The 12,074-nt window shown below is 32.8% G+C and overlaps 1 protein-coding gene across 1 annotated transcript in view; it reads right to left on the minus strand.

Annotated features, from left to right (window-relative positions):
* The window catches only part of LOC131949760 (coatomer subunit alpha), a 60,780-nt gene that overhangs the window by 19,157 nt on the left and 29,549 nt on the right, over positions 1-12,074 (minus strand). The window contains exons 12-20 of the mRNA XM_059311651.1: positions 11,867-11,942; positions 11,670-11,752; positions 6,272-6,411; positions 6,024-6,109; positions 5,180-5,318; positions 4,883-5,045; positions 3,854-4,000; positions 3,537-3,726; positions 964-1,059 (exon numbers count right to left, since the gene is read on the minus strand). Coding sequence (XP_059167634.1) covers positions 964-1,059; positions 3,537-3,726; positions 3,854-4,000; positions 4,883-5,045; positions 5,180-5,318; positions 6,024-6,109; positions 6,272-6,411; positions 11,670-11,752; positions 11,867-11,942 — 1,120 coding nt within the window. The remainder of the gene's footprint in view (positions 1-963; positions 1,060-3,536; positions 3,727-3,853; positions 4,001-4,882; positions 5,046-5,179; positions 5,319-6,023; positions 6,110-6,271; positions 6,412-11,669; positions 11,753-11,866; positions 11,943-12,074) is intronic.

Raw genomic sequence — 12,074 nt, forward strand, 5'->3', positions numbered from 1 at the left:
GTCAGTAAAGCTCTGAGTACAAATTACTATGGGTTTTTAAGAAGTGGGGTTTTCAGAATATCGATCACAAAGTTCCTGTTTATAGAATTCAAAGAGTTAAATGTTTATCTTACGAAAGTGAAACTTAGGTTTTAACTTAGGCTTGATGAAAATAAATAGAAATGTAGCCTTAAACCAAAAAAAATTATTTTCAAGTTCTCTTGATTTGCAACATTAAATTATTAAATTTTAAAATTATTGTCAGGCTGGTTTTTTTTTTTTTCATTTTCATCTGCTTCAAGTTCATTTTAGGTTTACTATCTACCGCATGGGTGAATGGCGGAAAGGGCCATAAGCTGCATGATTTTTAGTTTATGGAATCCAGAATACCAGGATATCCCAAAAAAGTGGCATCCCTACATATTTCCAACCGGGAAATGTCATTTTAAAATGCCCATCCTATTTCCTTAACTGTATGAGAACCCTGTGTTTTGCTATAATTGCATAACTTTGTTTTTTTTTTTACAGGTGCATCTGGACTAGGTTAAAAGACAAAATGAGGAATAGTTGTATAATTGTGGAGGGAATAAATAATAATAGTGCTAATATTTAATTTTATAATCCATAAGCAGATGAGTAAACGTTTGTGAAGTCTTGAAGATTGAAAATATAGTAGAGCTCAGTTTAATTATGAGATGCACCTGCATCTGGTAAAAACTAAAAGCAATTTTAAAAATTCACATTACTTGTCTCTTTTAATTTGTATTTTTTGTGAATAAAATGTGTATTTAAAGAATTGTGAGAGTTTTCTTAGGAATGGGTTGGGAGAAATGGGCTGAGATCTAGGAATCAGAAGGTTAGAATTAATTTCTCACAAAGGTACAAAACTAATCATTGAAATAAAAGAGCTGATAAATAACTTTAACAAGATTAATATTTTACACTTGTACAGTATGGCAAAAATTAAAAAAAAAAAAAACTTACTTTGACCACAACCTCTCAGAATCTTTACTCTCTCAAGGACATCTCCAAGCAACAGGGCATTTTGATAATGACCACTTGTATCTTTACGAATTTCAGCTGAAATACAAAATACCAATATTTGCTGCATGCAACTTTAAAATGTTTTGATAAAAAATAATTGTTGCCGAATACAGGTGTTTTCAGGGAGTTTTATACAAATTTCACTACATTTTTTAAATTAAGAAATCTGGATTGTATGGCTATATTTACAACAAGTGCAGGCGCTCATGTTGATCTATTTACTAGGTCTAGCGTGATCTAAAACTTTAAAACACATATACAGCATTTCAAACTATAACCTAACAGAGCACCAAAAAATTCGGTAATGTTTATTTTGTCTAAGCAATGCTTAACTAGTATTATTTCAAAGCAAAAGGTTGGTGCAGGTAAAAAAAAACAACATATAATCCCTGTTAACCTGTTAAGCCAGTACAGTATTAGGCATCACGTTGAATAGGGATCCGAACAAAAGGCCGACATGGACAAAAGGCAGACTGCTAAAAGGCCGAAATCCAAAAGGCTGATAAGACAAAAGGCTGACAAGTTTTATAAAATTACAAACTACAATTACAGACATGTTTAATTTTCATTGAAAACCAGTTACATAATGATAAATTTATATTACAAAATAGAAAAAAATAGGGCTGTCTGCCTTTTGGCTGTCAGCCTTATGTCCTGTCGGCCTTTAGTTCGTGCCTGCCTTTTGTCTTGTCGGCTTGTTGTCCTACACCCCTTTGAATAATAGATTGATCTTTTTTCTTCTGTGTTGCCTGAAATACTAGCAATTTGTTACTAAACCTACTTTTTTTTCTCTTCTAAAATGTTCATTTACACTTAAATTAGATTTCTTTAACATTAATATTGCATGTGTGGTACTAGTAATGGCTGTAAATTTATGTGCATTCAAAATGACACCAAGTCATCAAATTTATTGGTTTGAGGAAAAATTAACTATCATAAATAGCAATTCAGACATGTTTACCTCTGGCGACCAAAAGTAGGAACAGTCATGCCAAAAAGAGGAATTTGAAGCCAAAAAGAGGAACATACACATGCTACTTTGCTAAGCCAAAAATAGTTAAAATAATTTGTGTGACATTACACAGTACAGGTATGGTAGGCCTATAGTTTTTTATAGCTAGTCTCTACATCTAAATACTGCTAAATGTCAGCTTACATTTTTTTAAAAATTTAGTCTAACCAGTAACCTGAGACCCCCTCCCAAACATGCACACAATAAAACCATAACTTCAACATAACATTATTGATTTTATTTAACAGTAGTTGATGCCATCTTAGATTATTTTAGATGATCCCTGCCTTGCTATGTACTAGGCCATATGAACAACAAATGCTGAAACTCATGTAAATGTTGAGAGTTAAGGCCTACCTAGTTAGATAGATATACATCTAGAAATGAGAGCGTTAGTCATGATTTCATGGTATTTTCCTCCATACAATTTACTCAAAGCATAATTTAAAAAATCTACAAATGTCAAAAGAACATTTATTTTTTAATACTACTTCAAAAATATTGTGTTCATTTTTTAAAATGCTTAATCTTTGCTCAGCAACTGACTTTCCCCAAATTATTTATCTATCGTAGGTAAACAAGGAAATGGAATCACTTTTCCCTGATTATTTTTTTTTATTTTGATTTATTCGTTTTTTAAAAATGAATTCTAAATTTTCCCTTTTTTTTTAAAAAGTGGAACAAGCTTCACCGTAAGCGGAATGGGACACGATTATTTGTAAAAAAAAGGAACAATTCCCCTTTTGACGGGACAGTAGAATTTCTAGCAATTGTTCATGGTATGACGAATGCTTTAGAGCTGCTGATTTTTCTCCCACTAACAAGAGAACAAGAGTGGTGATCACACAGGTGCCGATGTTTGGAGTTGGCAGATTCAGAGAAGATTTTTAATAATAACTATCATTAAAAAATTAAAAAAAAAACCCACGTTTTCTGATTGAACTAAAAAGTAGAAAATTCAGTAAGCCAGAAGAGGGAAAGTACCGAACCTTGTTTTTATCGAATTACAATTACTAGGTTATGTCCCTTTTTTGTACAAATCAATAGGAGTCTAAAATGATCAATAAAAATTTTCCATGGATCAATTTAGTAATAATAATAATTGAATATTGTATTGTCATCGGAAACAAAGCTTTCCTGAAAATTTCAGCGCGCTAGCTAACTGGGAAGTGCCAGAAATTTCGATCGCAAGATTTGATGGAAAGACAAACAAACAGACGCGAAAGCAAGTTAAAGAAAACGTGGGGAAAATACATCTATTGCTTTCACTCTCCTAGAATTTTTTAAATCAGGTTTTTGGAATTCATGAAATTTTGGGAGAGTTTTACAAATTTAATGAGTTTTCAAGGACCCCTAGGAATTTCAAGAAGATGCACAAATGACGTTTATTGTTTTAAGTTTCTGAATCAATAATCTGATAATGGAAAACATACATGAATCAAAACCAATTAACGTTAATTAGAAGAATACTTTTTAAAAAGTGTGAAAACATTTAACAAACCAATTTTCATCATCTTTCTCAGCTTTTCCAAATTTCCAGTAATAAGATACAAGAACGATAGCTTATCAAAGTTCTTGGTTTTCTGATAAGCCATTTCAACAATTTGATGATTTCCTTGAAGTAAAGCTGCTTCACCCAATTTCTCCCAACATGCAGCATCATCTAAAGCTTTTGCTGCTTCCAGAGCAACCTATGTGAATTTTGTTAAAATTCATGTCTTTTTTCATCAAAAAATGAAATATAATTTGTAGTTTAAAGTGTATTTTCACAATATAGAAAGATAATTTTTTTTTTAATATTTGTGTTTAATAGCCTACCTCAATGTTGCCACATTCTAAAGCCAAGCCAAATCTAGTTTTCTCATCTTTAACAAAATGTAGGGCAACTTCAGGGTAGCCTTTCTTTTGAAGGTATGATATAATTGACTGTCCTACTAGCTTAGCATTACGCACCATATGAAGGACCTAAATGAACAGTTAAACAAAAACAAATACACTGATTCTACTAATAAATTAATACACTAATAAATTATAACCTAACGAGCCGAAAATATTTCTTTAAAACACTATAAGTAGCTTGTTAAGGACGAAAAACCCCCTCCTCCCCCCCCCTCCGTTAAAGTAAACGCCACTTAGTCACCACCCCCCCCCCCCCCCCCTACGTTTAAAAATCATTTCAAACTAAATTATCTGCCCCTAATGGCCATCACTAAACCCGGCTCTGTTTGTAAACATTTAGAGTGAACCACAGCTCACCAGACCATGTAGGGGTGGGGGTGGTAGGGAGCGGGTTTACAGCTTGTTTTCTAGCGTTTCCAAGAAGAGAATTATATATATAGATAGAAATATTTTAAAGAATATTTATTTTAGTTATGGAACGGAGCAATGAAAAATTGTATTTTGTATGTGGACGTCCTCATGTGAAATTAAACATCAAAGTGCTTACATTTTAAAACATAAAACTTGTACCCTGCATGCAAAAAGTAAAGTTAAGATGACAGTGCTCATATTTAAAAGAAATTTTTTCTCTAATATTCACTGAGCTCCATCAACGCTGAGTAGACCTTGTTTATTTTTCATTGAAAAACAAAATGTACCAACATTAGGCAACCAAAGTTTGTCAAAAAGTGGACAAGTGGGGGGGGGGGGGGGGGGGGGGGGTGAGGGGTGAAGGTGGGTGAGGGGTGAAGGTGTCAAAATTCCTTAATTATTGTAGATGCCATAAATGGATGAACCCTAAGTGGATCAATAAATTAAGTAGATAAGTAACTTATATTCATAAAAGAGCTCAGTGTTCTGTCTAAGTGCATAGCATCTAAAACATTTTTTACCAATAAAATTATTTACCTCTTCATACTTTCTGTTAACTAGAGCAAGTTTAAATTTGAACTCTGTAGGATCAATGTTGAGTACTCTTGGCCGACATTCACGGTCAAGGCAGTAAACTGAGTTGCCTTTAATCCGAGTGATGTAGATGGGAAGGTCAAGTGTGCGAATGATCCCATGATCACTAACAAAATTTCAAAGGTTATGTTAAAATAGTCAAATTAATTACTTGATAATTAAAATATAATGAAAAATAAATATAACAGCACACCTTTTAGAATTAAGGCAACAAGAATAATGAATAGTAAATAGACTTACCCATTAGTAAGAGCATATTTTATGTGATTCGAAGTAGTGTAAACAAAAACACCACTCTCATCCCATGATCCAGATTTTATTCTAATATTTTCATGGATAGTGCAAAGGTTTTCCAGTTTCCTGTTACAAATTGAGATAACTAAAAAAAAGTAAGATTAATATTATTACCAAAATAGCTTATTAAAATTCATATTTTGATCCTTTTAATCTGCTGGACAGATGGTACAGAACAAGACAGACTAGCTTGAACTTATCTTCAACTAGTGTCTAGTGAGGATTACAAACTTTATTCATTGTAAAATAAATGTATGCCATAAACAAAATCTGATTAAATACAAAACTAATTTTTCCAGCTACAATCGAGACAGTTAACGGAGTGAATGTACGGATGAAAAATAATTTGTTCTGGATTTGAGCTATGGAGAGATGTAAAAGGGGATCAAATGATTTCCATTTAAGTATTTGACACTTAAAGTATCTTAGGTCTAAATTTTATAAGCTAAAGTGGAATGTTTAATGATTTGTTAGCTATAAACTTGTTTATATTAGAATAATATTAGAATAAGATTAGAGTGACTTCTGCAACTTAAAAATATTGGATCAAATATGTGAAAAGGATTTCACTCTGTCCAAATTACTCTGTCCAAATAATAAGGTAATCTGATTCACCAGATATATCTATTGTTTGTTTTTTAATTACAAAATACTAAGAAAAGGGCTTAAGTTGAAATTTCCCACAACTGAATATTTAAGTAAATAAACAAGGTACTGAGGATAATCAAACTAGTGGCTAAAAGCAAACATGGAAAAAATTATTTTTAAAAAAATGTGTATTTTCACTTACTATGCTTGCTGATCAGTGCAACTGTTGACATATCATTAGACCATATGACAAACTTAACTTTAGAGATCTTTACAGTTGCTAAAGTCCTGTAAGGATTTATAAAAAGAATGTTTTCAATACAATTTACATGCAGTATGGATAAATGTTGGAATTTTTGTTGCTTCATTAGATCCATTTTAGCAATGTAACTGCTCAAGCTGCATTTGTACTATGCTTGATTATCATCAATAAGATTGTGCTAAACTGACCTTTTTTGTTGAACATCAAATAATGTGATAGAATCTGCTTCTTTAAGCAAAAGACATCCAGTTCCAGCATAGAAGATATCTTCACAGTTAGGAGCCTGAACTTTTTTGGTGATCTCATTTTTTAGGTTTTTAATAATTATCTGTTAAATCAGAAACAATTTTTTTTTACCTACCATTAATATACCAATAAAATTTTAGATAGATGTTCCAAACAGCAGCACTAGACAACTTAAGAGTGGAATCCAAAAGGAAAGAAATAAAGGAAATTTCAAAGAAAAAAGTCAAGATGATGAAATGAAGAGGCCCATAGTGAAGAGGGAATAATGAAGTCAAGTTACTTGGTTAAAAGTCACCGGTTTAGGAGCAACTTTTGTTACTGCTGTAAAGTGTAAAAAAAAAAACATTTTTAAACTAATAACCTTAGGGTATAAGAAACAAATTGACAGCTTTTGAAATGAAAATAAAATTTTAGTAAACAATATAATAGTTACATGTTTAGATAGAAGTTGTTGATCAGATTATACAGCAGTTTGAATTTTTAAAATCTGATCATAAACAACAGTTATGCATTTTTTGTAATTAAAAAATTGCATTTTTTAAGACAACCAGGGTGTGGTAGGGTGTGGACCAAATTCTGAAGTATTTTTCATTAAAAGTGGTATTAAAAGCAAGCAGACTTCATCAATTGATATTATTATTGTAAGCTAAATTACAAATCTGTGTATGGAAAATCCAACTAAGCTATTTTAAAAAGTACATTGTATTGGCATTACTGGCTAACCTCATAGGTTATGTAATACCCCCTTAAATTTTTTTTTTAAAGAACATCTACAATACATGTGATAAAAAATCATTCTTTTAAATTAAAACCATGTTAATCTAAATATGATATTTGTAGGCCAATAAGCTGAACATAAAAGTAGTATTTAAAATGGTCCTCCATTATTACATAATTAATAACGGGTTACATAATCCCACTATCTGATTAAATTAAACAATGAATTTATTTTAAAATCACATTAGCTCATTACCAGCTAACTTCAGTTGAATACTAAAAATATAAAAAATTAAGATGCTGATACAATAGTACATTTGTGGTTATGTAACTTAAAATGTTACATTATCTATGTGCAATCCTGTGTTTGGATTCCAAAACTATGCAACTATCTATTATAAGTAGATTTCTTATTTTATTACTTTTTAAGTATACAACTTCTGCTGTAGAAATAGTCATTATAAATTTGTGTGATCAGAATTAATGTAATAACTAATGTGACAATTAATGTAATATGTTTAACATAGTATTTACAATTTTTCATTAAAATAAACATTGGAGGAACAGTTTTTGTGTAGTGTTGGAATTTGCTAAATCTTTAAAACTTGCACTGGGTATAGTACTGGGTATAGTACAAGTCTACAACATGTATATGCCTACTGTTTATGCTAATAGAATGTAGGCCTATCATTACTAGGGTCGTAAGGGCACCAAAGTTGACCTTATAATTCTCAGCCATCCATTTCCAGGGCCTGGATTCTTCTCTAGAAAGCTGCGTTGAGGGTCTATGGCTCACATACATACACAGGACAGACACAGCCAGTGACCACATGCATTTAATTTTGGGGCTAATAGAAGTGTTTTTGTCATGCCAAATGCTTCTTAGTTTTACTGAGAGTTGTTGTTGTTTAGGCACATTTTGTAAGTATTTCTTGCTTTGTTCCTTCATCAGATAGTATGGTGCCACGCTACTTGAATGAATTAACTTTCCCCAATCTTTGGCAATTTACACTATGTCTGCCATAGTATCATTTGGGTTGTTGGTCATGATCATAGTCTTATCAACGTTGATTTCCATGCCCTATGTTGTTGATGTTCTGTCCAATCTATTTACTAATTTTATTAATTTGTTTTAACTGCCTGCAATGGTATCTGCATCCGCGAATCATAGGTTGGTAATGCTGACTGAGCCTATATGGTCTTCTGATGCATCAGTCATGAGATCATTTCTAGCTAGATATTGAAAAGTATGGGAGACAGTAAGCAGCCTTGCCCGACGCCTATCACTGTTCGAAACCAACCACCTATAATTGTTGAAAAATGCTGTGCTGGTTGATCTCTACCATAACTTTTAAAATAATTTCTGTAAGGTTTGCGCTGATGTTGTATTTGGGCATGGTATCCCACAGTGCATCATGCTATACTCTATCGAATGCTTCTTAAAGATTATGAAAATGTGTTGCTGGTGTAAATATTTTTAGCAAGTATCCTAAGATTAAAGATCTGCTCATTTGTGCTGCATCCCTGTCTAAAGCCTGCCTGTTCTTCAGCTATGATCTTTTCAGCTTTTCTGATGGTGATGATAAAAGATGGGGGTCCACAGCTTGGGCCATTCTCCTGTCTGCCAAATTTGGCTGCAGATATTTAGCAGTACATCTGACATGGTTTCTCCTCCCGCTGGTGTGTTGCCCACTTCTGCTGATTTTCCTTTGCTTAGCGATTGTAAGGCTGCCTCTACTTCTTGGTGGTAGAATGGGGTCTTTGTTTTTATTTTTGACATTAGGGACATGTAGTCTTATTTTTTCCATTTTTGTCTTGTAGTTAGGTGGTTAGCCCTTGCTTTGAGGTTGGTATACTGTCTTGCTATTATTCAATTTTTTTTTTTTGGCCTGATTAACTGCCCTATACTGGCTCACTACAGTTGGGTTGTGCATTTTTTCTTTTTAGCTTGCGTCAATTGGTGCACATATCTAGTATGTGTTCCATGATCCAAGGTTTCTTGATTTGTCGTGTTTACCAATGACTTCATTTTCTGTGTGAATTATGGTAGTGTTAAACTTATCAATTAATTTGTCCACATTAGTGCAATCCTCATCTAGGATATTGATTGCTGCTAATTCGTTTTCTATTAGTTTTTTGAAAGATTTCTTTAATTTAGTTTTTCAAGTGTGAATCTTATTCTACTCTGTCCCTACTTCCTGACATTTTTAAAATAAAATTTAAATGTTGGCCTAGGCCTATTACAATTTTAATGAAATTTTTTTTATAACTCATCCAGATTCTAGTTTACACTTTGGTCTTATTTGAACATATTTATACTACTATATTAACTAGACCTATAAAATATTGATTGAACATATCAAAACAAAATTTACTGAAACAGACCTATCTCTTTATAACTTACTTTTGAAGAAGCATATGTTTGAATGTTTGACCATGTGTAGCAAGAAATGTGTAATATTACAATGTCAAAATACATTGTTCAATCTGATATGGCTAACCTGGTTTTCTGACCAATGAATGTTATTGCTTTACTAGGCAAACACAAGAGAGGCTAGTCTGACAATGTTGCGAAAAGTGTCAGATGATTGCCTTATCTTATGCACAAGGGTTTGTAGCATCAGTTCAACAAAGTGATAGTGACGGGAGGTGGGGTATGAAACCACAGTATGAGTACCGTACAGGTGTTATTAAACCTCAAAATTGACAATTGTCAGCTTTTTGCATCAAGAGAAAAGTACTACTTCAACAAAATAGTGAAACTATGCATCGCTAATCACTTCAGAATTGTTTGACCAGAATGCAACCGCCGGATTATCTTTTTCTTAAATATTAATTTTAACAAATAATCCTGAGCAGTAAATTATTTACATAAAATAGCCAGGATCACATGTATCTATCTTTTGAAAGTTGATTATAGTATTGTTTAAAGTACATACGAGTGCCCTGACATACAAGATTTTTGAGGTACAAGCTGTCAATAGAGTGATATTTTACTATGACAAACAAGAAAAATTTGAGATACGAGTAACCTGACCAGCGGGTGGACAGACACCTGAAAAAGTTGCACATATTTAATAACTTAGTCTCTCATTTCTATAACAATCTGAAAGGAGGGAAGAAACAAACCACCTTAACACTAATAACAGGTTTTGTTCACATGGAAATTAGTTCAGTTGGTTAAAAAAGTTAAGACCAGTGAAGAGAAAAACAGTAACAAAAACATTTATGTTCATCTATCTTTAGTGAATTGACAGTGTAGAGCAGGGGTTCCCAACCTTTTTTCACTCTAGAGCACATTCTAAAATACCGGAAGGGTGGCGGGCACCACCTATTTTAAACCCACAAACTCCTTCCAGAGGCGTAGCGACCCTTCCCGTCATCCGGGGACAAAACTTTCGATTTGCATCCCCCACCCCCCTCAGACTTCCGATTTGCACCCCTCCCCTCAAACTTTCGATGTGCACCCCCCTCTCAAACTTTCGACTTCCACCCCCTTCAACCTTTCAAAAATGTTTATGAAAAAAATTCTGTCTCTGTCGAATAGTGAGAGGCGGGCACATACGAATCATTCGGCGGGCGCCATGGCGCCCGCGGGCACGGGGTTGGGAACCCCTGGTGTAGAGAGTAAGTGAACTGAGTAATGCTCCTCCACCTTACACCTCAACTATCATCTCCAGTAAGCTCAAGTTAGCTGATTTCAAAGAACATACACTTTATAAAACCAGTTTATTTCTTTACATTAGCCTTTATGATTTTGTAAGAAATTTATTACATATAAAAACAGTTTTCTTATTAAAAATTGTAACAAAAACAAGCAGGTTAGCGATTTGGGAGGAGGCCGGAACATGGAAAAATCTGCTTTGAGATACTAACTATTTGACATATGAGCATTATTACGGAACAAATTAAACTCATATCTCAAACTACTACCGTATTTAGATTAAGATTATATTAATGAAATTTTGTTCAGCCTTGCCATGCGATATTTAACATTTGACAAAGAACCCTGCACTGTATAGGCTCACACTTAATCCGTATTTCTGCAAAGTTTCCTTGTTGTAGTAGGTAAACCTGATATTTGTATAAAAATGAAATGCAAAGCATCATTTTTAAGTTGGTGATTTGAAGCACAGCAGAGGAGTCAGTTCGACAGTGGTCAACATGTCATATTTAGATTTTCTGTCCACTTTAAAGTTTATACAAGTTTAAAGTTCATCTTTAACTAAACCAGAAAACTTAGTTTAGCTTGAGGTACGATATTTCCCAAAGTATTTAATACATTTCAATAATGAATCCTGCACTGTGTATGTCTTCATCAATTCTGAATTTCTGCCAAGTTTCACTGCTCTAGTACAAAAGCTCAAAGCGTCTATTGACTAAAAGTAACACCCCCCTTTTAAAAGTTGAAAAAGCCCCTACCACCCACAATCGGCATGTCGCAGTTTAAAACTTTATTCAATTACTAAAAGAATAATGTATACCATGTTAATAAAAACACATTACAATCATGCAAAAAAACTTTATCCAATTTTCTCGACAATGGCATTGGCTTAGCTGCTGCTAACAGCAGTATTTCATAATTAACTTTTCATACTTAAAAATTCAGTTTTTGTGACTTACTGAATGGGTTCTGTCTAGTACAGCAAATCTGTTTCTGGCGACCCAAACTGATGTTAGTCCAGATGATCTTTTGCCTTCAGGGGCTAACAATATTTTAAAGCAAATCATAAAATTAAACTGATTATTAAATATTAAAACAAAAAAAAAAACAACATCTGGTTGAAAGAAGTTTTTAAAAAATTAAATTGAAAACAGACCATCAGGATTTTGTGAATCAGATTCCTTAGGCACTACATACAGATCATAAGTGCTATTTTCAACATTTGATGATTTCTAAAAAAAAAATTTAAAAAAATGAAATTAATATATTATAATCATATTTTGTAGAGCACAACAAAAAATAAGATTATAATTCACTGAACTTTTAAAAGTGAAAGACTGCACTTTATAAACGAGTTTATATTC

The sequence above is a fragment of the Physella acuta genome, unplaced genomic scaffold (assembly GCF_028476545.2).
Source record: "Physella acuta isolate Inbredline_101_S28 unplaced genomic scaffold, ASM2847654v3 ptg000713l, whole genome shotgun sequence".
NCBI classification, from domain to species: Eukaryota; Metazoa; Mollusca; class Gastropoda; family Physidae; genus Physella; species Physella acuta.